This window comes from Spermophilus citellus (genome assembly GCF_964194105.1).
Source record: "Spermophilus citellus genome assembly, chromosome: 7".
Lineage (NCBI taxonomy): Eukaryota > Metazoa > Chordata > Mammalia > Rodentia > Sciuridae > Spermophilus > Spermophilus citellus.
Window position 1 is genome coordinate 109,050,887 of NC_138188.1, and position 27,554 is coordinate 109,078,440.

The 27,554-nt window shown below is 42.6% G+C and overlaps 1 protein-coding gene and 1 pseudogene across 2 annotated transcripts; one reads left to right on the plus strand and one right to left on the minus strand.

The window, feature by feature from the left end:
- Positions 1 to 510: 510 nt before the first annotated feature.
- MUC13 (mucin 13, cell surface associated) lies at positions 511 to 26,584 on the minus strand (the record flags this gene model as incomplete). The annotated part of the gene is made up of 11 exons (XM_081302257.1): positions 511 to 712; positions 3,147 to 3,231; positions 5,123 to 5,160; positions 5,763 to 5,886; positions 6,212 to 6,331; positions 10,559 to 10,725; positions 13,503 to 13,558; positions 16,534 to 16,640; positions 17,843 to 17,965; positions 22,226 to 22,774; positions 26,533 to 26,584. 11 exons carry the CDS (start codon positions 26,582 to 26,584, stop codon positions 511 to 513), a joined length of 1,623 nt encoding a protein of 540 aa, XP_081158383.1.
- On the plus strand, positions 23,449 to 24,146 carry LOC308653779 (putative acidic leucine-rich nuclear phosphoprotein 32 family member C; annotated as a pseudogene). Its single transcript has one exon. The product of its transcript is annotated as a putative acidic leucine-rich nuclear phosphoprotein 32 family member C (transcript).
- Positions 26,585 to 27,554: the final 970 nt, after the last annotated feature.

Genomic DNA, 27,554 nt, shown 5'->3' on the forward strand with positions numbered 1-27,554 from the left:
GTTGGCTTCACAACCACTGGAATCGGAGCCATTGAAGTTGATAATTTAAAGGGGCCTTAAGGACATCTAAATTAAGTGGTTCTTTTTACATATGAGGAAATAGAAGGCCTAAGAAGTTAAGTGTGGGTGGAAGGCTCAGAGACAAGCCAGTGGTGGCTATTTACAAGAGCAGGGGGCTTCCTCCTCCATCTTTCTCTTTTGATTAAAAATGAAAACAAAATAAAAGCCCACGGAGCAGCCAGCCATCATTTGAGCAGGTTGCAGCCCTGGATTGAGGGGCCCTTATTCTGCCCTGGGGTGTTTCATTCTTTTTTTTTTTTTAGTATTTTTTTTTAGTTGTAGATGAACACAATATCTTCACTTTTATTTATTTATTTTTATGTGGTGCTGGGGATCGAACCCAGGGCCTCATGCATGAGTGGCAAGCACTCTGCCACTGAGCCACAACCCCAGCCCCTAGGGTATCTCAATCTGCAAAGCCAAAAGCCAAGCAGAAGGCCCTGGACTCACCTAGTAATCGGGGCGAGGCTCTCTTCTCTGGTTTGCGTAGGGGTTTTGCGACTGGAGGTCTTTGGAAGCCGTGGTTCTGACTTTGGGGAAGATGTTTCCATTAGCTCCGAGGTTGCTGAAGCCTGTCGACTGCATTCTCAGATTTTGAAAGTCATTGTCAAGCAAGTTCTCTTCCTCAATATCACTCTTTTTGTTCTTTGACCTGTAATTAATAACAGGAATTAGGATCTAACAATGGCAGACAGTTCCTCAAAGTAAATATTGATGTTCTTTCTTTAAAAATGTTCTTTAAATTTTGAAATGATTTTAAATTTACACCATAAGTTATAAAAAGATATATGTTACAGAATTCTCATGTACCCATCACCTAGATTTCCCAATTGTTAAGCCTTCTGAATCCATGAAGAATAGGTTGCAGACCTGATGTCCCATCACTTGTAATAAATATTTTATTATTTCATTCAATGTAGATCCCCTACATTTAAGGACAGTCCCCTCATAAGTTCCAGGGCATGAATATCAGCTGACCCAATGTTACCATCTAATTTCACTAGCTTTCTTTAAATTTTGTCAAGAATTTCAGGTGGTTTTTTTTTTTTTTTTTTTTTGGACACTGGAGATTGAACCCTGGGGCACTTAGCCACTAAGCCACATCCCCAGCCTCTTTTTTATTTTTTATTTTGAGACTCACTAAGTTGCTTAGGACCTTGCTAAGTTGCTGAAGCTGGCTTTGAACTTGCCATCCTCTTGCCTTAGCCTCTTGAGCTGCTGGCATGACAAGTGTGTGCCACCACACTGAGCAGAATATCAATAGTCTTAAACATACTTTTCAATTATTTATGGAAATCATATCCAAGTAGATCCAACATCTACAGAAACACCTTGGCGAATAAGATGAGTTCAAGGGGTCAAGGTCTTGAATTGAGAAATAGGGTCTGCTGTGATCTGCTGTGGACCCCCCAAGGTTCTCAAGTATAGGTATTGAAAGTCAAGAGTAAGCATGTGCCATGAGGGAGGCATTGTCCCCAGATAACTCTGATGGTGACCCCTCTTTCCTTCCTGGTCCCCAGGCCTGGTCTTGCTTCTGCAGTACCCTGGACAGTGGGAGTGGACAGTGCAGACGTGGTCTGTGATGCTCACAGTGTACTTCCAGGTGTCAGTCACCTAAGCCTCGGTCACACTGGGAATGTCCCTCAGCCTGTGATCCTGATGGCCAGCACAGCCCATAGCAGGGCCCCTGCCCTTCAACACTCTCTTGTGTAAAGTGGCTGAGGAAAGGGCTTCCCTTCTCTACAAACGAGCAATGAAATTAAAAGCTGTGTTTCATTGTCAACAATCATGACTTTGTAGCTGGGTTAAGCAAGCGTGGCTCTGTGGCAGGAAGGAGGACTGAGCTTTGTGGCTCTCACGGGGCCACAAGCTTCCATAGCAACTCTTTTTTTTTTCTTCTTTTCTATTTTTCCCCCAGTACTGGGGATTGAGCCCAGAGACACTTTACCACTGAGTTACATCACCAGCCCTTTTTAATTAAATTTTTTTTTAAATTTCGAGATAGGGTCTTGCCAAGCCGCTGAGGCTGTCCTCAAACTTGTGATCCTCCTGCCTCAGCTTCCTGAATCACTGGGGTCCAAGACAATCAATCAATCCTCCTAAGAATAACCTTGCTCCAGACCCAGAAATGTTCTGTCTCTCTCTCTCTCTGGAGAAGGGAATATTGGAGACCAGGGGAATGAATGCTCACACAGCAAGTTCTCAGCTTTCATTCCTTATTACTGAGTCTCTGGGAAGAGATAACATCAAAATGGAATACAAGGAAAAAGAAGAAATAAAGTATTTTAGGAACCTAAAATCCATTGATCCTCTCCAATTATAGTGGGAAAACACCTATTTTCCAAAATATAAGGTATGAGCTAAATGTTAGAAAAAAAGTAGCTTTTCTCTCTTTTTTTTTTTTTTAACAAAGTGGATCCCACTTGGCACATGTAAAAATGCAAAAGAGATAATAGCAATCTCTCTCTGCTGATAGGAGAAACTTCCACATACCTAAATATTTGTTGGAAAAATGAATGGACCCTACTCCACCTTCCTAAGGCACCAAGCTGAGAAACAGCCACACAGATACGGGTTTCTTCCTCATTAAACCCAGCGGGTTCTATGGGGGCTCATTTTAGACCATTTGTAGCAAGGTCCTGGGCATTGGAGTGACTTGGTAAAAATTGTATTTGACAGCATCAGTGGAGTTAAAAAACTGTCCACAGAATTCTTAATGACAGGAAAATGACTGCTATGTCCTCTGATGAAAAATAAACCTTAACAGAAATTTTTAAAAACACAAAGAATGCAACACTATGCATATAATATCTTTTACAGAACATCTGGAAGGATATATACTGAAATGTGAGTTGCCTTAGGATGGTGGGTTCTGTGAGTGACTTTTTTACTCTGCTCTTTTCCACGTTTCTGTTTTTACGGTTTTCTTTCATGATCATGTATACTTACACAATCAGAAGAAAACTAAGGAAAGAAAAAATAAAGCGGCATCAGAGAGGCCTCCCCTCATATGTCCCCTCCCCTGCCCAGGAGAGGCCGGTGTGTTTAGAAACCAGAGTGTCCACAGGAAAGGGGAAATTCCATACCTTGTGGAGAAGACCAATGAAATCAATAAGGCGAGAATGAGGACGGCAGCGATGGTGCCCACAATAGTGAGGATCAGCTGAAACTCTGAAAGGAGGAAGAACAGAGTAGGGACAGGCTTCAATCAACCACTCCCAGTGTCTACTGCACAGGTCCGTGTGCTCCCAGGACTCTTGGTTATGAGGATGATCACACTCTGGTTTCTGACCCCTCTAGTGCCAGGGTGGGTAGATGGCTCATCTCCTTTAGCAGCCCTCCTCTAACCCACTAACCATGTCTTCAGGACTCAACCAGAACAGGCATCCTTGCCAGACTCAAGAGCATAAATACAAAGGAGGCTGATAGCGACGGGGTCTTCCGGGGCTTTGTGGGAAGTAGGATCTCAGCCTTTCTTCCCTACCTTGCTTCCTTTGCCTGCCCTCCAGCCCTCCCCTTACTCATAAGCTAGGGATTCCAGTTTGGAGTTAAATTTGTCATACTGGATGCACCAGATAATATCTTGACAGCATCATTTGAGGAAAGAGTCTGGAGTAGTGCCATGGATACTGAAGTGTGGCTATGGGGTGACCTGAGTGCAGCCTACATACCAGATTCCAAACACTTAGCATGAAAAGAAAGTTAATACTAATATTCCTATCTGATAACATTTTGAGATGATAAATGGAATTTTATTGGGTTAAATAGAATATGTCAGTAAAATCAAATTCACCTGTTTCTTCTTACTTTTAAACTTTTGCTTGAAACTTTTAAAATTTATAATGAAATTTGTGACTCACATTATCTTTCTTTTTTGTCTTTGTGGTACAAGGGATGAAACCCGGGAGTGCTCTCCCACTGAGCTACATCCCCAGCCCTTTTTATTTTTGATTCTGAGTCAGGGTCTTGCTAAGTTGCTGAGGCTGTCCCCAAACTTGTGTTCTTCCTGCCTCAGCCTCCCGAGTCACTGGGTTACAGGTGTGCGCCGAGTGCCCAGCTTCACATTCTCTCTCTATTGGACAGTACTGTCACTGTATCTTCCTGCCACATCACTGCCACAAATCCACCTGAAACTTGGGCCCACAGGGCCATAAACCACAAAATCAGGAAGAGACCAGAAAGGTCATTTGGTCCAAATGCCTCATTTGATAGATAGATGTGGAAATTGAAAGCCTAGAAGGAAGAAATGACAGCAAGTCTGTCTTTGCAACGAAGTACAGTGGAAACCGAGAGCATCTCTCCGCACTATTTCTGTGGCTGGTGGTGAGCTGATGGGCATATTTCCTGCACCTTGACCATTGAGCTTCGGTTCATTATGTACATTTTAAAATTTCAAGTTAGTATTGTCCCAATGTGTTGGCAGTAAAGCATAGGAGGAAATGAAGCAATCGAATTTTTCTTAACACAACCCACACCAGTAAATAATTCTGAGATGAAACTATTTGAACATTTAAATGTCTGGTGCCCAGGTCTGCTCTCCTATAGGCAGCAGTTTTGATATACATTTTTATCCATTCTAGTAGCAAAAACTTCATATTTCAGCTCATGTAGGAATCAATATAATGACTTAGGATGCCCTTCTCCGGGTTGGAGTAAGTTCAGAGGTACCAGCCCAACCCTTGGTCTGAGTATTATTATTATTATTATTATTATCTTAGTTCTATTATTTTTAACAGCAGAGATGCTGCTGTCCATAAGGGTGAACATGGGATGCATAACCCAGAAGACAAACTGCAAGCAGATTTTTCTCTTTGAAGGAAGCGGAGACTTTGGAGAACTGGACAGCCTCTCAAATATGATGTTTATATGTGTGTGTGTTTTCATTGTAGATGGACACAATATCTTCATTTTATTTATTTATTTATATGTGGTGCTGAGACTCTAACCCAGTGCCTCACACATGCAAGGCAAGTGCTCTACCACTGAGCCACAACCCCAGCCCCTTAATGTTTATTTCTTGGGTGTGTAATAACTTATTTATAATAGCAAGACTCATACTCACGGTCTTTGCAGTCCACACCACCATAGCCAAATGGACACCTGGAATAGAGTGAGAAACAGGAAGCCATGTTCAAGAGCCCATGTGGGGAGCACGCTGGAGTTCCCACCCACATCTCCATTTCTTCCTTTCATTCTGCATTCCTTTGCTCCTTCTCCTTCTCTCATCTTTCTCCCACTCCCTTTATTCCAGGAGAGCACCATCCACGGGGCTCTGGAAGGATGAGAGGCATACAATTCTGGGTGGTCTCACTGGCTTGTGTTCTTCCTGCCTCATCTGAACTCCAGGCAGACTCAGCAATTCAGTTAAAGTTGAACCTAAAAGTTATGGCGTCACCTTGCAAGGGGTGACACCACAGGGTGCTGCCACCTGTTTGCTCCCCTGTGAGCAAGGGCATGTCATTTATATTCAGTTTCAGGTCCCTCATCTGAAAATAGGTAACTGATAAGCTTCTGATAGTTGTTATGTGATTGGTACTCCCTAGTGTGGTTCCTGGCACCAGGAAATGTCAGCAGCAGCTTCATACCTCCTACCCTACACCAGCTCCCCAACTTCCTGAGTCTAAGCCCATATATGTTGCAAGATCTATCCTCTCTGCCTAGCTCCAGCTATGGCAAAGTAAAAATGGAGAGATTTCTCTTACGCTTGACAGACGTCATTAGCATCTCTCTCGAAGTCTGGCAGGCACACGCATTGAAGCTCTTTGTTCTCCTTCTTTATGCATTGCTTATTAAACTCCACACTGCAGTTTGCAGAACACTCAAGAGCTTCAAAACAGAGGGATTTATAGGTAATTTTCAGAAACAATCTCTTTAACCCCAATGTACATGTGACAACACAGATTTTTTTTTTTCACATTGCTTTTTCTAAGTAAAAGGAAGTACCCCTTGGCTCCACACATGACAAGCTGCCCACGTGCTGCTTCACCCATTCCCCCACCCTGGCCATAGGTCTAAAGCCCAAATTCACATTACTCAGTCACTGGAATGCACACGGACATTCAAGCAGTAACATTTGTACTTTGCAAACGCAAAAGGTGGTGGGAACATGAGCATTGTGAAGAACATTTAGAAGTGGGTGGGGAACACTTACGAAGACAATAAGGGGACAGCATGTTGGGTCTCTGCAGCCCAGGTTTGCATTCACATTGTAAACTATTGCTGCAATCTTGATCCTTCTTCACACAACCATAAAATTCACATGAATCTATAGCTGAGAGAGGCCAAACAATTAAAAAATATATTCAGCAAGATAGTAGATAATTTGTTTTTTTTTGAGAGAGAGAGAGAGAGAGAGAGAGAGAGAGAGAGAGGGAATTTTTAATACTCATTTTTTAGTTTTCGGCGGACACACATCTTTGTTGGTATGTGGTGCTGGGGATCGAACCCGGGCCGCACGCATGCCAGGCGAGCACGCTACCGCTTGAGCCACATCCCCAGCCTGACAGTAGATAATTTGTGAAAACACTCCCTCCCCCCATCGTTGTTGTATTTTTCTTTTAATACATTTTGGGATTTAACAAATGAAAATCTGGGATTCTGAAACCTGGCCCCCCCATCCTCTCTTCATTATTCAGTTTAAGTTAATTCCATCCAAGCAATAAAGCTCAAGTTCAAAATCTCTTCTGCACCTTTCTCTGTGCTAGGTTCCCCCAGAGCCGCTGAAGCCATCTATTAGGCTCCATCTTTATAGAGTCCCAGAGTCAAGCAACACACAATTCAGCTCTAGGCTTTGTGGTTCAGACTTCAAAGGCAAGAAGAATTTAGTGGCTCAAATAGCTCAAGATAACAACACAGGGAAGGAGGAAATTGAATAAGTCTTTAAAGATAGGAAGATTTGAACAACCAGGGAGAGGCAAAGTCTGTTTAAATGGAGTAAACAGGCATGAAAGGGAGCCCAGATTTCTTGTCAGGGGGCAGCGAGCTGTGCTTGTGGTAAGGAGAGGGAGTTTGGAGAGGTGGAAGAAAACCCAGAACGGATGTCTTTGATGTTTATTGGTTGCAGGTTCTCTATTCAATATTTGATTTGGGGTGAGTCCAAGTTCCCTCCATCTATAAGGGGGATAATAATACTTGTTCCCCCTGATTATGAGGAGAATGGAGTGAGCTAGTGTAGATGACAGTACCCTTGCCAGGTTCTTCAACAAATCTCATTGTCTTGTTCATTCATAGGTATAGCAGAGTTTGGATGTCAGGTTAAAGACACCCAATTTGATTCTATAAGCCAAAGAATTCTTTGGTAGATTTTAAGCAGGAGCCTGGCATGAGAAAGCAATCCTTTAAGAATGTTAGCATAGCTGGGGGTGGGGGTGCACACCTGTAATTCTAGCAGCTTGGGAGGCTGAAGCAGGAGGATTGTGAGTTAAAGTCAGCCTCAGCAACTTAGCCTAAGCAACTCAGTGAGACCCTGACTCTAAATAATAAAAAGGGCTGTGGATGTGGCTCTGTGGTTAAGTGCCCCTGGATTCAATCCCCAGTACCAAAAAAAAAAAAAAAAAAAAAAAAAAAATGTAGGGCATTGCATAACACATCATGCCCAGCACTGAAGGCCAGAGGTGGGTGGGCAGGAAGAGTAGTCTTGAAGTGGACTGGCAAGCTTTAGGGATAAAAAGATGAATTTGAGAATGGATTTGGAGGAGAGAATAAATGCAGGTAGAAAAGTGATGTGATTGCTCTCTGAACATCTCAAACTGTAACTGACCTTCCTTCCTCAACTGCAACTTGAAAATAACTCCAGTTAAAATCTAGAGAATGAGAATCTACACCTTTGGGCACAGAAGAGACGATCTACTTTTGCCACCGAGTCTGGACAGCAGGAAAAGTTGTCTTCGTCTTAAGAGTTACGAGGCTCTCACTTCCACATGGCTGGCTGGTTTGTTCTCGAAGCTACCTCGAGATGACACCATTTGGCATTTTGTCAGTGTGTCTAGGAGGGAATGCCTGGTTTCAGAGTGGAAGGAAGTATTGAGAGGGGTTGTCTAAATAGCAACTTTCCGGGCTAGAGCCAAATGGTTTCAAGTATGTCAGGACTGGTAGCCAACACAATCACTCTGCAAAGCCCAAACAAGAGAACTGCATGGCGACCCCAACATTATCTTGAGGAGCGCACAAGTGTTTTTAGCTGGCAACCACCCTGAGTGGTCAGTATGCATGCTGAAGGGGACCCTCAACTTCTTCACACTTGTTGCAAGTCTCATCTCGTCAAAAGCAGAGTGTGCTAAAGGATCTGATTGCTACTCTTAGCCAAAATCCTAACCCCTACAAAATGATTGGCAGGTAGAAGAGATGGGCCTCTTAGGAGATAAGGACCAAGAGATGGTCAGAGAGAGATGCAAGGGAACAGACAGATGCATACTGTAGACTTGGAGAGACAGTAAATATTGAAACATTCAGAAAGAAAAAAGTGCTAATTCCATGGCATGCAATTCTGGAAGAAGAAAATAGTTCAAGAAGGTGAAAAGCTTTGAAAATGTAAATTCTCAGTGTGCAAGCTACAAAAAGATGCTGTAGAAACTCTGGGGCTTGCAGGAAGGAGATAATGTAAAAACTAGTGTTATTTTCACAGGAAGCTCTCAAATGAGAAAAAACAAAGTACAGAAAGAGGGTCCCATCACCAAAGATGAAATATTTAAAAATGTGTCAGAGAAAGTTGAGCCTCAGATGACCTCAGGCTTGCCACAAACATAATCCAAAATAAAGCAACAACAAAAACTCCAATGACAAAGTAACAAGGGTTAAAAGGTTTCCCTTTTAGTGAGCAAATAAGTAGAGGGGTGGGTGTGTCTATGGGAGGGGTAAGTGGCTTTTGGGAAAGCCAGGGCTGACTCATGTATTGTTGACAGAAGACATGAAAAAGACAGAATAGCTCCATGACTGTTTTTCTCCAGTCTCTTTTGCAAGGAAATTATATTTATTTTATTATTTTTTGATTTTTTCACCGCAATACCTTTATTCTAGTTATTTATTTTATGTGGTGCTGAGGATTGAACCCAGGGCCTCACACGTGCTAGGCAAGTACTCTACCACTGAACTACAGCCCCAGTCCCAGAAATTATATTTAGCTGGAAAAGAATTGAATGGGTGTTGTTAAAAGGCAATCTGACCCCAAGAAGGAGGTACAGAAAAAGAGCCCCCATATTTTCCAATCAGTTATAAGAATTTTATCACAGAGCATTTATAACTCCAAGCCCTGGGACATTGTGAGAATCATTGTAAAAATCTTGAGGAAAGAGAAAAAGTGTTAGAAAATTATAAGTGAGCAGGATTTGTATTTGCAGAAACAGAAATGAGTTTTACAAACAAACAAGGTCAGGGAGGTTACAATCACTAAAAAAAAGTAAAAGAGTAGGGAAATGAATGTTGGAAAAAAAAGACGAGTCTGAAGGAGGCAGGAAGGGGGTTGGGAGAATGGTGGGTGGGGGCTCAGGAAGAAGGGGACTAGAAGAAGAGAAGGATATTGGTGTCAAAGGCTACAAGGAAATTAAATTCACTGTGGCTCAACCAAGGCCTCTGGCCACAGGCCTAAACAGCACTTGTATCTCCACGGGGGCTGGCCCTAACGGTCACTTCCAAGGAGAGGAGTTTCCGATGGCTGCAGGGGTGGGTTGACTGCCTTTCTGACTCTGTGCCCTTCCATAGGGCCCTTCCATGCTGGATTTGGTCATGTGAATTGCTCTGGTCATTAGGACAGTTGTAAATGCAATGTAAGCAGAGACTGGAGAAACACATGTGCACTGAACTATACCCTCTTGCTGCATTAATCCCTGTAGACTAGCCTGCTGGAGGAGGAGAGACCATGTGGAGCAGAGAGGAACCACCCACAGAGCCATCTGAGATCAGCCAGTCTCCAACTGATCCAGCAGCTAAAGGCAGATGCTTAAGCAAGTCTAGCAGAGATCCGTCAAGCCTGGCCTAGGCCAGCAGAACTTTCCAGTGGAGCCCATATCAAGTTCTGACCCACAGAATTATGGAGTTGCAAGAAATAAATGGAGGTATTTTAGGCCAGCCACTAGGTTTTGAAACGGTTGGTGACATGGCAAGTGGGAGTTGTTACAGCTACCCATGCATCAACCTAAGGGGGAAACAGTACAGGTGAAGTTTTCATAACATTTAGAAAACTATAACTTGGCTCAAGCCTTCTTATTCTTTCTCTTCTCATCTTTCCCTGTCCAGAGATGATGTGTCTGGTCATTTATACTTTCCAAGGGAAGAACAAATTTATTGGTCAGTTGATGACTTGGAGATGGTTAGGAAACTGGAGAAGGTAAGTGAGAAGAAGGGAAAGGGAGAAAGAATGGACTAATTAAAAGGAAATTTGGAGACACCTGATGATTTACTTCTATAGTTCTTACCCCCTCCTCACATTTACTGTAATGTAAAGGTTTACCAAAGTGTAAGTAGAACTCTAGGTAAAATTCGAGGGAAATTATTTAATACTTACGATTATAGCTTTGTGTAAAATTGCTTTTCTTGACTGCCTTCTCAATCTCATCATTTACATCTTTTTCAGTTAGAGTTGTACTCTCTTTTAAAATGTTTATTACTGAAGCATCAACAAGCTTCATATCAGCACGCATTTCAGATCTTCCTGACAGAGAAGGGCGTAAGCTAAAAATGAAACAAATCTGTCAACTTGATGAATTGAACTGAAGGGTCAACAAACAGGTCTTCTAACTTCCTAGAGGCACAGATCTCCCAGCCCTAGTCCTGACGCACTGTCCAGTCTCCACAGTGGGTCCTCAATATGGAGGCCCAGAGCCACATACCAGAAGACAGCAGATTTGCAGCCTGGAGGTCTGTATGTGTTCAGAGGAAGCCCATGGAAAGAATTATGTCCTCTTGGAGTACACTTAGGAAAATTGTTGATATTCGTTTTTGACAAAATAATGGTCAACCATTTTTAGGATTTAGGAGCCTGGAGCTAACTACAAGTAGAACAAGTAACATCTGAAATAGTAAATTGTCATTTTCGGTAGAACAAGACTACGTCTCTTAAAAGCTAGGTGCAGTGACACACGCCTGTAATCCGGGTACACAGGAACCTGAGACAGAAGGATCACAAGTTCAAAGTCAGCCTGGGCAACTTAGCAAAGCCCTGAGCAATTTAGTAAGACCCAAACTTGCCCCTATCTTTGGTGGCCCAAGGCCAGTCATAATTTCTCTGAGCCTGAGTTTTCTCTTCTATTCCAAGAGAGATTTGAAGGAGAGAAATTCTGAGTATCCTACTAAGACTAATGTTTGTAGAGTAGTAGAGAGTTTGAGCTGGAGTTTAAGAAATGTCTTCATCGGCAAGACCTATGAAGGCCTGAGCAATGGCTCTGGCCCCCTCCATGACCCTGGAATAACAGGGAAAGGTTTGCCTCTTATTGCTCATGGTTCCCTTCTAGTAACTCCTGAAGAATAAAAGGAATGCCACAATTTGGGGGACTCCCCCGCCCCCAGATGATCTTATGGGACCCAGTCTCCATGACACTGCAAGGTCCCATTTTTTTGAAAAGGAAACAGACCAGTGTTGAAATCAACTATGTGCAAGGAATCTTCCCAATGTTATCTCATTGACTCCTCACCAGGTGCTGGGAGGAGATAACAAAGGTTAAAACACCTGAGCTGTCATCCATTGAAGAAGTGCTAAGGTCAGGATCAAAGCCCAGGTTTTGCTGATTCAGCTGCCCCTCACCATTCTTGTTTCCAACCAGTCATCCTCTACAGGAAACGGCTGTCATCCATTAAACCAAGCCTAAAATCCTGGAACAGTTTGTAGTCCTCCAGCTTCAGAACCCTGTGTTTGGGCCCAACCTTTCTGCTCTCTGCCAGCTTCTGACCATGCAAACTCTGTACCTCTGCCTGCCAGTCAGACTTCCCCCCAGGCAAGACCCAGCTCAGAATCTACCACCTTTAGGAAGGCTTCTCTGATTTTTTTTTTTTTTTTGGTACCAGGGATTGAACCCAGGGGCTCTCAATCACTGAGCCACATCCCCAGCCCTTGTTTGTATTTTATTTAGAGACAGGGTCTCACTGAGTTGCTTAGCACCTTGCCTTTGCTGAGGCTGGCTTTGAACCAGTGATCCTCCCGCCTCAGCCTCCAGAGCCACTGAGATTACAAACATGTGCCACCGCACCCGGGTCTCTGAAACTTTTAACGCATATACATACCCTCAGTATCTTTGGGGGAATTGCTTCCAGGACCCTTGGAAGGAGTCGCCTGGTGGACACTCAAATCTGAAAGTGCTCAAGTCCCTTATATAAAATGGCCTAGTATTTGGATATAAGCTACAGATATCCTCTCATATTCCTTAAATTATCTCTAGATTATTTATAATACCAAATGCAAAGTAAATGCTATGGAAATCACTATTATTCTACATTGTTTATGGAATGATGACAAAGTCAGTGCATGTTCAGTACAGATGCAATTTTTTTTTCAAATATTTTTTATCTCCAGATGACTCCTCAAATGTATAATCCACAGATACAGAAGCCCAGCTGTCTATATGTATACTGTATCTTATTCCACAAAGGATTTGACATAACTCACAGAATAAACACAATAAAAAAAAAAACTTCAAACATAAATATTACACTGTGCTTCCTTTTCTGCACAACTTCATTCATCTCAGAGCATTCTGTCCTTGGCCTGACTACTTGCATATTAATATGCATTAAAGAACACAGATAGAATTGTTAAATTCCTGAGAATCCTCTGCCTTTTCATGTCTCAAAATAGCACTGAGTATTTGTCATTATATATCGCAGTGCACAAATAAGTGCTGTTCTTAGAGCAGGAAGAGCTCACTATGGGCCCTTCAGAAGTCAGGTGTGTGATCTGAGTGTTCTCGTCCCCCTCACAACCCCATATGAGAGAGGAGATGACCATGAGCCACTTCTCCTTCCTCGGCATCCTGGAAAGCACATCCCAGGGACTGACTCAGTATGGTTTGCAGCTGAGGGGATCAGACCAAACAAACTGGTGCCGATGATGCCTGGGACCACGTGCTCCAGTTGCTAAGTAGCCATGAGCATCCTCCTTCTCCAGGCCATACCCTGCCTGTCCTGGCCAGAGTCAAAGGCAAGGCGAGGGCTGGGGCTGGGGCTCAGTGGCAGAGCACTCGCCTAGCATGTGTGAGGCACTGGGTTTGATCCTTAGCACGACATACAAAAATAAATAAAATAAAGGCATGCTGTCCATCTACAACTACAAAAAAAAAAAAAAAAAAAACAAAAACAAAAAAAAAAAAACAACTCAGGAGCAATGCACAAAGTCCCCTTCTTGACTTCGACTTGCCACCAGAGGGCCTTAGTGTCACATGAGGAACTCAAGAGAAGACCAAAAGTGAGGCAAACACACACTGCCTCCAAAGCACCCCTTTGGTCCATAGCAAACTTACCTCACTTGAAGAATCACAGTCTGTCCATAATCAGAATGGCCAAATACATTTTGAAACTGTGGCAGAGAACAGATTTAAAAACAAGTTGAAAAAAAATTAAATATATATGGTTTATCACAACAAATTATTTATTCTTTGCTTGCTAACAGTAATCTTTGCTATGAAGTAGCAAGAGTCTAACATAACTCAGAGTTACCCAGGAAAAAGATGGAAACCTAAAACACTTAGCCAAATCAATTATCTTACTCTTAAAAATAAGGTGACTGGTTGGGGTTGTAGCTCAGTAGTAAAGTGATTGCCTAGCATGTGTGTGGCCCTGGGTTTGATCCCCAGAACTGAAAAAAAAAAAGGTGACTTATTTTGACTTAAGTTTTGTGTATTCGTAGTTTTATCTATATATGTGCTTCATGCATTTATCAATTTATCCAAGGAACATATATTTGCCTCCCTTGCCCAAGGCATTATGCTAGGGGACATTATGCTAGGGCTCTCTCAGTCTTGTGATCAGGTAGAGGAGCATGCTGTGGAGTTGAGAAAGGCAAGTGCCATAGAGATACCTGGTTTTGTAAGCCTGTCATTCCAAAGAAATCTCTTAATTCCAAAGAAACGCTTGAGAAATTAGTATCTAATATGAAAGAAAATGTGTTTCCTCTTCTTTTTTTCCTTCGATGTCATTCTCTGAGGAAGCATCTCCTAACCTGTGGCTGCCAGGTTGGGCAAGAAGACAGGAGCTGTCCACACAGGCCTGCTGGCACCACAGTCAGCAAGTGAGGAGAAGCAGAGGCAGTCCTGTGGGCAGGCAGCTCTGGGTTCAAGTCTCGACCTCCTCCACTAATCAAATGGATGACCTTCAGTCAGTAACTCACCTTTCCTGATCTTCAGTTACCACATCTGTAAAATGGGCATAATAGTACTATCTCCCCTGCAGGGCTGTTTTCAGAATTAGGATCATTGCCTGTAGAATGCAAAAATAGCCCCCCCCCCACTGAGAAACCCCAAACCCCTCTGCAGACTGCCCAGTTGGTCTGTTTTGTACCCTAACAGGTAAAAAATCATGGCCTGATCTGGAACTGTCCCATAAGTCTATTAAGACAGCCCTGAAGAAATTAGGTTGTCTCAGTTTTCCTAACTCTGCTCCAGGGGTTTCGAGGGAGTTCTGGTATATCCCTTTGGATTAAAGATCCCTTTGAAACTATGAGAATGCTCCATCTCTTTACTAGTTCCTCCAGGAATATCCAGCCCAGGCTGAGCTCAAGTCTGTAAACTGACTTGGAAGACCAGGGGACAAGCCCTGTAAAGTGGAGAAGGCACTCAGACCCAAAGCAAAATCTGGTGAACGTGGTGGCCACAGCAGTAGTGCTCAGTAAAGCCACTCAAGGCAATCTGGAGGTTCCCTGGTAGTAGGACCATGATGCTGTTGTCACCTATAATATATGAATAGCACCTAAGCTGGCAAATTTGGATGCCGATCCAAGATAACAGGGCAAGTCACTGCAAGATGGCCCATCATGCAGAGGTGGATGGAAAGGGGCAGGAGCAAAATTGTGACAGCAAGGCCATGGGTTTTAGCATTGCTAGGTACTGGCTGTGCAGCCAGGAACACTAGCTCTTGCCGCACAACCTGTGGAATCGTTTCAATAATAATTTTTTGTACTTTATCAGTTCTAAAATAATACCAAATCCTTTTGTATTGATATAATTTCAAGTGGAAAGATATTATCATAGAACAAGAATTTAGTCTTTTAAAAGTATTTTTCTACTGACCAGGTTGTGGTGGTACCTGCCGGTCATTCCAGAGACTAGGGAGGCTGAGGCAGGAGAATCACAAATTTGAGGCCAGCCTCAGTAATCATCATCATCATCATCATCCTGCCTCAAAATAAAACATTTTTGTTTTGTTTTGGGCTGGGGATGTAACTCAATGGTAAAATGCCCTGAGTTTCAATCCCCAATAACAAAACAAAACAAAACAAAACAAAATTAAAGTTTTTTTTTTCTTTTTCCCCAACTAGAGACCTAAGAAATACTTAAGGCTGGTTTTATTCCCTTTAAAATTAAACTTTGAGAAATATTGGTGGGATGTTGCCTGCAAGTTCTTCCTGGCCTAACACATGATTCCAGAATAGAGATACCCGCTCTCTCCATGCCCACACCCTACACATAAGAATCTAACTGAGGGCTGGGGATGTGGCTCAAGCGGTAGTGCGCTCGCCTGGCATGCGTGAGGCCCGGGTTCGATCCTCAGCACCGCATACAAACAAAGATGTTGTGTCCACCGAGAACTAAAAAATAAATATTAAAAATTCTCTCTCTCTCTCATTAAAAAAAAAGAATCTAACTGAAAAGAAACTGATTCATTTCAATATTTTTGACAATGGAAAGAAAATATAACACTTATAAATTCAGATGTAATCCCTCCTATAGTTTTTTTAAAAGCCAGACTAGTACAGAAATACATGCAAATTTGAATGTGAAAAGCCAAAAAAAAAAAAATCTTTAATTTTTTTTCTCTCCATGATGTGGAAATTTTATTTTATTTTTTTCAGTGCTAGACATTGAACCTAGGGTCTCATATATGCTAAGCAGGTATTACTGAGCTACAATCCCAGTCCAAAATGATTATTTCTTTATGCATTTTTAAATTATTTATAGTACTGGATATTAAACCCAAGGCCTTTCCCATGCTAGGAAAGTGCTCTACCACTAAGATATATCCCAACCCACTCTGAAATAATTTATTTTAAGACACCACTATATTTCCTGTCCATTTAAAACTATGGCAGGAGCAGGCTTCCCTAGACCCTCTGCCTTGCTAGCTGCTCCCCCTCTAGGTACAAGCCCAGCAGGGAGGTCCCAGGGCCTCAGGAAGGGGATCTGAGCAAGAGGGCAGTGGTAGAAGCTGCCCACCAACCAGGAGGGGTATGTTTCACTATTTAACAACTGACACAACTGTCCCAGTGTGTCCCACACTCTGTAGCTCAGCGTGAGAACAAAGAACACTCTACAGAAAGGACTTACAGAAAATACTTACGAAGCTAATTATGTCATCATGAAAGTGTTCATAGGCTACAGAATTCTTATTGTCCAACCCAGTTGTATCTTGGACTTGTACTGTAATCTCTCCAGGGAATGTCTTTCCTGAAAATCAAGCAGAATCTTTCTGTACTATTTAACACAAAGAGAGTCATTTCCAATTTGTTATAAAACATTGATTATTATTTTTTAATTGTTAACATTACATGATGACACTACAGGAAGACTATAAGTATTTTTTAAAAATTACTCATCATACCCCCTAACCTAGCTTGGCCATTTTCATCTGGTATATTTCTTCCCCCCTCCACCCCTCAAGGTTTACATGGTTATAATACCAAGTTTATAACATACCTCACTTTTACTCATTATTACATCAACAAGTTTTTCAAATCATTTCCTCATCTTCATAACTACCATTTTTAAAGTCTACATAACATTCTATAAAGTATATGTCCCCTTTGCTGATGTGGTCATTTGTGGTGGTGGTTATTGGACTTGGCACTTTTCATTGTGTAAAGGGCAGGGGGATGGTTGCAATGGACATCTTTTTGCATAAGCCTTTTCTGGAGTCATTTACTTAGAGCAGATTCCCAGAAATAAAATTCTTAGTGCTATAAATATGGATTTTGTTTGGCTTTTGGCATATCCCTAACTCCTGTGGGCAATACAATGCATTCATTTCCTATATAATATTTCTCATTTATTAAACAGAAAAAAAAACGTGTATTTCAGACAGACAGGCCTTGAGCCGCAGAGCAACCAGGTCATCTAACCAGAAACATATGAAGGTAAGAGTATGTTGTTGTATCCTCAAAAGTTAATTTCCAGAGCTAGAAGGCTGTTACACTCTAATAGGGGGCTTTGCTATCAAGAAACAAGCAGATCCTGTGCCAGAAAACTGAGTCATAGTCACAGACCAGACTTCCAAGCCATGTCACCTTCTTCTGCTGTCCCCTTGTTGTAACAGGGCTTTGTTACAACACTTCATAGTTGTGTGGTCTTTCAGTAGTTTTCCAGGGGCTTCAACAGTTATCACTTCATTTTGTTGCCACAAAAGTTTCCCTCCAACAGCAGATGGCACCCCTGACCCTTAGGCCTACCTCGCAAATCTGACCTGGTCCCTCTCCTCTCCTATTGAGTCACCCAGGACAAAGGAGACCCTTTCCCTATTTGTCTGGCCTTGGTTGCCTCCAATTCTCTTCTGCCTCTCATATTCTGGAGCCTCTGTTTGCCATGGTTTTGAGTTTTCTATTCCACTTTAGGCAGGAGATGGAGCCCTGCCCTGGCACATCCTGGCCACTCACCTTTCAGACATGAGGAAGTGCTGTAGTAATACCCTTCCACACACAGGCAGAATGTGTTGTTATGCAGGTTAACGCAGGCAGCACCACCTCCACAGGGTCTTACTTGGCAAGGATCGCTGGAAACTTAGATGGAAGAAAGACATTAGAAGTCCACAGAAATTACAGCAAATAACATTTAGAAACACAGTTGTCAATCCTCATGCCTCCCTCCTGGGTGGTCTCCATTCCCGGGCTATGTGACTCCACAGCATACTCTTAAGAAGCTAGAAACCAATGCAGCTTTCTGTCTCTGGGGAGTTTGGTGCTGAAATTTGGGCCAAGAGCTTATCGATGGCAAAGATTACAAGTTGGTGGACAAAGGCCTGCTTGAGGAAGAAAGAGAAATGGATAGAGCCTTCTAATTCCCAGGAGTTAGGAATCTTTAGATTTCCAGGACCCTCTAAAACCTCAGTACCTAGTTCTCTAATGCTAAGTCAGACCCCCCCACCCAAAAAAAAAAAAAAAAAACCATTTGGATAAAGGATCATTTTTTTTTTTTTTTTTTTAGGATGGCGTGAATGATTGCTTTGTAGGGAGGGAACACTCAAGAAGCTCCAAAAAGGAACTAGATGTCCTAGTCTGGCTACCATGCCTGGTGTACATATCCATGAGGAAAGGAATGAGATAGTAAAGGAGGAAACGTGGATGAACCCAGGGGACATTCTAAGGGAGGTGGTGAGGGGACACTCCAGCCTCTGGCTTTCTGAGTGGATGCCTTGAAAAATGGTGAGAATAATATTGCAATGGCTTCTGTGCCAGTGGACAAGTCTCCTGGGCCAGGCAGGGTACAGTGTCTTCCTTCTTTCCAAAGAATTGATGAGATCTGAGGAGGGAATTTCAGTGAGTGGCCAAATGTTGATCTTGGTTGGCCAGCTTCTTCACTTCCATCAGGAAGAATTCTGAATTTTGATATCAGGATAGCTTAAGTGTTTGATACCCTTTAGCGACAGCTTGAGATTCTTAAAAACCTATGGTAGATAGGCTAGTTGGTTTTTAAAAAAGCTATACACAAGTTATGTGTATATATGTATAATATGTTATGTGTAACATACTTTCTTTTGTGATTAAAAAGGGGACACAAACACACAAATATATATGCTTTGTATTTGCATAGATTATTTCTGGAGGAAGACACAAGAAATTGGCCACTGAGGGCTTAGAGGTTTAGGATAGAAGGGAGATTTTATTTTTATTGCACATATTTTGCCCTGTTTGAGCTGCTTTTTTGATAATCATGATCCTAATTTACTTTATTTAAAAAAAAAAGACAGCTGGGCACAGTGGTATAGGCCTGTAATCCCAGCAATTCAGGAGGCTGAGGCAAGAGGATCACAATTTGAAGGCCAGCCTAGGACTGGGGATGGTAGAGCACTCCTAGGTTCAATCCCCAGTACCAATAAATAAATAAATAAAATTTAAAAATTAAATGGCTTCCCAGTGTAGCTCAATGGTAGAACACTTGCCTAGCATGCCTGGGACCCTGGGGTTTGATCCTTCAGATGGCAAAAAGTAAATAAATAATTAAATAATGAATCAAACAACTCTTGGTGGAGTTCTCACCAAGAACAAGAACTCTCATTCTTTGTCAAAGGAAGTGTAAAATGTCAGCTACTTTGGAAGACAATTTGGCAGTTTCTAAACATGCTCAACATATGATCGAACAATCATGCTCCTTGGTATTTACCTAAAGGAGTTAGAAACATGCTCACACAAAACCCTGCACACAGATGTTGACAGAAGCTTTTGATTCATGATTACCAAAACTTGGAAGCAACTGAGATGTCCTGTAGTAGGTAAAGGGATTAAACTGTGGTGCATCCAGGCACCAGATCACTATTCAGCACTAAAAAGAAATAAGCTATTGAGCCATGAAAAGACAGAGAATGTGCATGTTACCAAGTGAAAGAGAGTACAGAGGACTTTCAGGGCAGTGAAACTACTCTATATGATACTCTAATGATGGACAGCTGTCATTAAACATTTATCCAGACCCATAAATGCACTAATGTAAACTATGATCTTTCTTAATGATGTGTCAATGTAGGGCCACTATTGTAACCAATGCACCCCTTTGGTGGGCAATGTTGATAACACACATTCGTAGGGACAGGGGGTATGTGGGAGACCTACATGCCTTCCTCTCAATTTTGCTTTGAATCTAAAATTGCTCCGAAAATAAAATCTAATTTTTTTAAAGGGAGAAGAAAAAATATAGGCTATATGGGACAAAAGGAGGCACATTCATTACCCCATAAACAAGAGTAATCATCACCCCTGTAATAAAGCATGAACCAGAATTGGGTGTGGGGGCGCATGTCTATAATCCTGGTGCCTTGGGAGGCTGAGGCAGGAAGATCAAAAGTTCAAAGCCAGCCTCAGCAACTTAGTGAGGCCCTAAGCAACTTAGCAAGACCCTGTCTCTAAATAAATCATTAAAAAAAGAAAGGGGGTGAGGGCTGGAATGTGGCTCAGCAGTTAAGCAACCCTGGGTTCAATCCCTGATACACAAAAAAAAAAAAAAAAAAAAAAAGCATGAACCAGTATTCTAAGTAAAGTAAATGGCTTAAAAAAAAAAAAGAGCCTCAGACAAATTTCAAGGAGAATTTGGAAAGTCCTAAGGAAGAAATTGAGTGCAGTTCCTTTCTGGAGATACCAGACAAGTCATTCTTGGTGTGCTCTCTCTGCAACAATGAAGGACAGGCTTGTTAGCTTGTTCTGTAGTCAGGAATTGATTAAGTCACAGGATGTTACAGCTGGAAGGGATTTTGGTGACAATTTAGTTCGGTCACACCTTATTACAAATGAATACCAAGAAAGACATGATTTGCCCCATATGCCACACTTTGTGGTGGGCCAGGACACAGAAAACTGCCTTCATCTGAGAGGATGTTTGGGGAAGCAGAACAGCTCAGAGATGCTCCCTTTCCTGATTCTACTAGAGCTGATGGTGTAGCTGTGAGCCACCTGCAGACTTTAGAATGACCCCTCCAAGTGTAAGAAATCTGAGAATAGTCTAGATATAGGATCTGGACTTTCTTTGCTTAATCACCCATTTCTTAGCTTTACCAACAAATACTGGGAAAGCCATCAGAAATATGTGTAGAGAAAGAGGCACCTGCCTCTAATACCAGCAACTTGGGAGGCTAAGGCAAGAGGATTACAAGTTCAAGGTCAGCCTGGGCCATTTGGTGAGAACCTGCTGAAAAAAGGAGGGGGGTGGTGAAGAGGACAAAGAGGAAGGGAGAGGAGAAAAAGATGCTTAGGAAGACACCAGCTTGATCTTTGACCTTGGACAAGTCACTGGTCCTCAGATTCACTATCTGAGGAGGACATGGTTTATCAAGACTCTTCAAGTTCTAAAGTAAGAGGATTCTTCTAGATCAGGGGTTGGCAAACTATGGTTCATGAACTATATCTGACCAATGCTCTGGTTTTACAAGCACAGTGTTATTGGAAAATAGCTAAGCTCATTCATTTATGTGTTGATATGTCTGATTTCATGTTAAAAAGTGTAGCAGTTGCAACAGAGACTACATAGGCCACAAAGCCTGAAATAGTTTCTATTTGGCCTTTGCTGCTTAAGTTTCTGGCACCTGTTCTAGACCAAGCTTAGGGAAATGAGACAGGTGATTTGTTTCAATAGCTTCAGGTTAAAGTCGGTTGTCATTTTTCAGTATCCCCCAAAACATGTTGTTTGGATAATTGTCTGGTCATGCCTAGGACTGTCTGAGCATTGCTGTTTTTTTTTTTATTGATTATTTAAAGCATTACATAGCTCATGATATATCATCTTTCATACATTTGACTCAAATTGTGTTTTGAGCATTGCTGTTTTTTGGTTTCTCATTCTTCAGGTTTAAATTCTGTGGCTTGGTTCAGTTTCCAAATTGTGATTAACGAGGACCTGAAGTCAGGGTAGCACTGACTTGGTCCTTAGGTAGACAATATGGCTGGAAGCCAGTGCTTATTTGAACCTGGGCTTCTCAGAGAAGCCTGAAATTGTGTCCAAAAATTTCCCAGAGTATCTTTCACAAAGATCAAGTTCATAAAAAATATTCTACATCTGGCAAATAGCTTGAGGTAGGATGAGCAGGAAGAAAAGAACAGAATGGAACTGAGGCAATGTATTAGGGTCTCTGCCTACTAGCTCTTGTGACTCAGGTTTTAAGTGCATGGTTCATATGCAAAGAAACTCAATGTCTTTATGCCTATTTCCCTTCCCCACCAGCACACACTTAACTACCATGCTCCACAACTGTTATGTGCCCTCAGAGAGGAGTCACTGAGGGGGCACTCTTACCAAGGTTTGGGAGTGCTGGTCTCTGATGAAGAAAGGGTACCTACCGCTGGAATTCACTTGTGGTGTAGGGGTAGAACCAGTGTTGGGGGGTGCTTCTGTCGTGTTGTTGGAGGGCCCTTCTGTCGTGTTGTTGGAGGGCTCTTCTGTCGTGTTGTTGGAGGGAGCTTCTGTCGTGTTGTTGGAGGGCGCTTGGGTCGTGTTGTTGGAGGGCCCTTCTGTCGTGTTGTTAGAGGGCGCTTCTGTCGTGTTGTTGGAGGGCGCTTCTGTCGTGTTGTTGGAGGGCTCTTCTGTCGTGTTGTTGGAGGGCTCTTCTGTCGTGTTGTTGGAGGGCGCTTGGGTCGTGTTGGAGGGCGCTTCTGTCGTGTTGTTGGAGGGCTCTTCTGTCGTGTTGTTGGAGGGCTCTTCTGTCGTGTTGTTGGAGGGCTCTTCTGTCGTGTTGTTGGAGGGCTCTTCTGTCGTGTTGTTGGAGGGCTCTTCTGTCGTGTTGTTGGAGGGCTCTTCTGTCGTGTTGTTGGAGGGCTCTTCTGTCGTGTTGTTGGAGGGCTCTTCTGTCGTGTTGTTGGAGGGCTCTTCTGTCGTGTTGTTGGAGGGCTCTTCTGTCGTGTTGCTGGAAGGCGTGTTGGTGGAAGGCGCTTGGGTTGTGGAGGAAGAATTGTTTGCTATAGATGTGAATAAAGAGACAAAGGTGCCAAGTCTCAGAAGTCAGCACGTTAAATAAATAAGGGCACTTACTATTACTTAGTACTAATTAGTACTCAACTCTCTTTTCTGGAAAAACTAATAAAGATGAGTATATTGAAAATAGAAACACACGGGCTGGGGATGTGGCTCAAGTGGTAGTGTGCTCGCCAGCTATTCGTGAGGCACTGGGTTCGATCCTCAGCACCACATAAAGATAAATAAGTGAAATAAAGATATTGTATTCAACTACAACTAAAAATAAATATTTTTATTAAAAAAAAAGAAAATGGAAACACAGGACTAATTCTAAAGAGAAAATAAAGTTAAACAGTCAAAACTGGAAATGTTATTGAAAATATAACAAAGATTTAATGTTTATTAAAATGAGAAGTATCCAAGAAGCAACATCATTTAAGCCTATAACTGCAAAGCTATCAACCTGGGTTTAATATTTTTGACAATTCTCGTTGAAGATAATTGAAGATGTCACAAGGTGGCGCTGTTACAACCCCCTCTGACGGCCCTATTCTGCACGCTCTGTTCTGGCCGCGGAAAGTTAAGTTTGAAGAGAGGGGATGAGGGGAACATGGACTTGAAGAGGAGGATCCAGCTGGAGCTGAATAAACCTGTTCGAGAACTTGTCTTGGACAATTGAAAATCAAATGATGGAAAAATTGAGGGCTTAACTGCTGAATTTGTGAACTTGGAGTTCCTCAGTTGAATAAATGTAGGCTTGATTTCAGTTTCAAATCTCCCCAAGCTACCTAAATTGAAAAAAGCTTGAGCTCAGTGACAACAGAATCTATGGAGGTCTGGATATGTTAGCAGAAAAACTTGCAAATGTCACACATCTAAACTGAAGTGGAAATAAACTGAAAGACATCAGCACCTTGGAACCTTTGAAACAGTTGGATTGTCTGAAGAGCCTGGATCTGTTGAACTGTGAAGCCGCTCATCTTCACAGAGAGTGTGTTCAGGCTCCTGCCCCAGCTGACCTACCTGGACCGATATGATGGAGAAGACTCCCCCCACTCACATGCCGAGGTGGATGGTGTGGATGAAGAAGAGGAGGATGAAGAAGGAGAAGATGAGGATGATGAGGAGGAAGAGTTTGATGAAGAAGATGAAGATGTAGAAGGGGAAGACAATTAAAATGAAGTCAGCAGGGAGGAAGAAGAATTTGGGCATGATGGAGAAGTAGATGAAGATGAAGAAGAGGAGGAAGAAAGCAGGAAAGGTGAAAAGAGGAAGAGAGAAACAGATGATGAAGGAGAAGATGATTAAGACCCCAGATAAACTGCAAAAACAGAACTGTTCAGTATTGGTTGGACTGCTCATGGATTTGATAGCTGTTTTAAAAAAAAGGTAGCTGTGATACAAACCCCAGGACACCCACCCACCCAAAGAGCCAAAGAATAGTTCCTGTGACATTCCACCTTCCTCCTTTCAGTCCCTCTTGGTAATCCATCACCAAGCTTGGGGACTTTGCCCCAACAAAATTGTAAGCATTGTTAGGTTTTTTTGTGTAAGACTCTTGCTGTAGCATGGATAGCTGTGATTGGTGAGTCAACCATCCGTGGCTACCAGTTACACCGAGATTGTAACAGCATTTTTACTTTCTGTACAACAAAAAAGCTTTGTAAATAAAATCTTAACATCTTGGAAAAGAAAAGAAAAAGTATGCCCTGATCTGGCTCTTCCTAGAGAACATTTCACAACCACCACCATCCAGGGAACATCCGCTTCTCTATTCTAAGCTCACTGAAGTTCACAATAAAATGCCTTTCTTACAAATCTAAATCCTTCAATATTTTATTTTTATTTTTTAGTTGTAGTTGGACATAATACCTTTATTTTGTTTATGTGGCGCTGAGGATCAAACCCAGGGCCTTGCATGTGCGAGGTGAGTACTCTACCACTGAGCTCACAACTCCAGCCCCTAAATCCTTCAATATTAAGAAATGTTGGTTCCCAAAGTTACTAATCAGATGCTGTGAAATAAAGCAGCCCTTATCGCTCGAAGAAAGCAAAAACAACCTGGAAAGTTTTGCCTGTAAAGGGACTTTGAATAGTCTCTGCGCATCTCTTCATCTTTACAGAACATTCTTATGAAGGGGTTACTGCGGGAAAAGTCTATGCAAGGAACTGGGGCTGGGGAGAATGGGAAAGTACAAGAGTACACTTCCTGCCCTTGGTTGTTAGGACTCTGAGATGGAACTCATGTTTTAAATAATAATTCCTTCCACATCTGCCAAATCCTTAATATTTCCTAGAAAAAGAAGCTTTTGCCCCTTTTCCTCCCCACAAGAAACAAACCGTCGTAGTCACCAAAACTATCAATAGTAGTCTTCTGGGTTTGAATTGCTAGAATGGGGACAGATAGATAGAAGGGCAGGTCAGATGTTCACTTTTTATTTCATACACATCTGTATTGTCTGAATTTGTTACATGGGTCTGCATTACTTGCATAACTTAAAAAAAAGAAAAGCAAAAACAAAAACAAAGTTTAAAAACTGGATATGAGGGCAGGCATAGCAGAAAGCATCCGGTGAGCTTACTATGTGCCCTGCAGGTCACATACCTTTCTCATTTACCTGCCCCAGTCACTCTTCAGGACAGGAAGATCTCCTCTATTACTCCATAGGGAGGATCTGAGGCTCAGGCACCCCAGAGCTCATTAGCAGCTCATGGTGTTTGGATAACTGCCCTCACTCTGGAGCATGCGATCCGCTGAGCTCTGAGCCCTTCCCCAGGGCTCTGTGAGCCAAGAAAAGTCTTTTCCATGTTTCCCCCACCCCACCCTACCCTTCTCCAGAAGGGACCTTGAGAATGAGTAACTCCTGATTCTCTGATCTCTAGCCATTTCTCCAACCCTTGCAGCCAAATTTCCCATCCTATCCACCCATCCTTCTTATATTTTACATAGTATGTCAAGCCTCCTTTAGCAGTGGCTCATGAAACTCATATAGACCTCACCAGTTCTTACTGGGCCTGAAGGTTTGGTTATGACAGCTGTCTCCAGGGTTGACAGGAAGATCTGGTGAGGCCTGCCCCTCCTCTGAGAATAGTTTTCCCCACCTTCCTCCTATTAGCAGGGGGAACATCTTAGAAAATCAAATCCTGACATTGCCACTCCAGTTCTCTAAAGCAGATTCAATTTCTTTTCACCTTTCTGACGTACCAATACGACATCTCTTTCTGCAAGCAAACTCAAGCTGTTAAACCCTGACCTCTCAGACACACAGGTGGCCTTCCCTGCCACTGGCCCCCAGGGAGCCCTTCCAAACTCAGAAGAGAAGCACCTGTCTGCAGTCCAATCAATATTGCAATTGCTCCTTGTGGTTTAGTACACACAAAGACCTTGGTGAAAGGAGGGCTTTATCCTGTGGCTGTCCCTCTTATATTCAGAGGACAGATCCAGAATGCTACGGCAGACCACTAGGCCCCAAGAAGACGACCGAGTCATTCTTATTTAGTCTCAGACAAATCTCTGATCCTCAAAGTCCTAGTTCATAGACGGTTTGCTGCAGCTCTCTTTGTCTTGCCCCTTGTAGACTAAAATGCCTGCATCTTTGAGCTGAGTCAGACAGGAAAACCTACTGGATTCTATCCCATGATGACAAACATGTTGGAAGAATTAAAATAAAACAAACAAACAAACATTTCTTACCCAAGCTGATGAAAAGGAGAGCGAGAAGAGCCAGAGATGTGGAGGCTTTCATTTTAGCTGCTTTTGCCTGGTAATCCAAGGAGGAAATGATTCCTCTCCCGAACTACCTTGGGTTTTAACTCTCTTTCAGGTGCAAAGTCCAGTCATTAACTGACGTCAGAGGCTATTGGCCATCAGGATTCGGTCATATATCACAGGGCTCTTCCCAGCTTTTGAGATACACTGGGGGAACCTGGCCTCATGGATTACTTTTCTAAGTCAGAGTCCAAAATAAGTCAGGATATTTCAAAATCTATTTCAAAGTTGTTAAAAGGTCCATGGTAAGTGAATTTGCTTAAATTCTTTATATTCCCAAATATCCCTACACTACCACCTTTTTTGGATTGAATCCAGGGCCACTCAGCCACTGAGCCACATCCTCAGTCCTTTTTATATTTTATTTTGAGATAGGGTCTCGCAAAATTGTTTAGGGACTCACTAAATTGCTGAGGCTATCCTCAAACCTGCCATCCTCCTGCCGCAGCCTCCTGTGTCACTGGGATTACAGGTGTGTGCCATTGCACCGGGCAAGGACACCATTCTTTAAACATTCAATAACATAGTCACTCCCATTGTGTTCCCAAAAAAATCCTCTTTTCTCCAGGGGTAGTCCTGAGAATCTCTGAGAAACTTCTCCAAAATGTCACTTGGCTTTTGTTCCCTTTCACTGTGGACCAATGGCACTATGCCTCTCTAATGATCAGTTTTTAGCAACTTTATAATTACATCTCCAAGCTTCCATGGCTCTCCATGTTGTTTATCTGCCTGGACACAGACCCCAAACCCATGTTCCCAAATGCTGTTCACATCAAATTGCAGCGTTTAATCTCATTTTACTGAAGGCTTGTGGGTGACAGCCAAGGAAGGGGAAATACAGTGCCATCAAGGAGGAGAACTGGGACAGATGGTTTGACCTCCCTGCTCCTGTGGTGAGGTTTCGTGGCCATGCACCCCACCTCTGGTTCCCTCACCCGTCCCCTTCT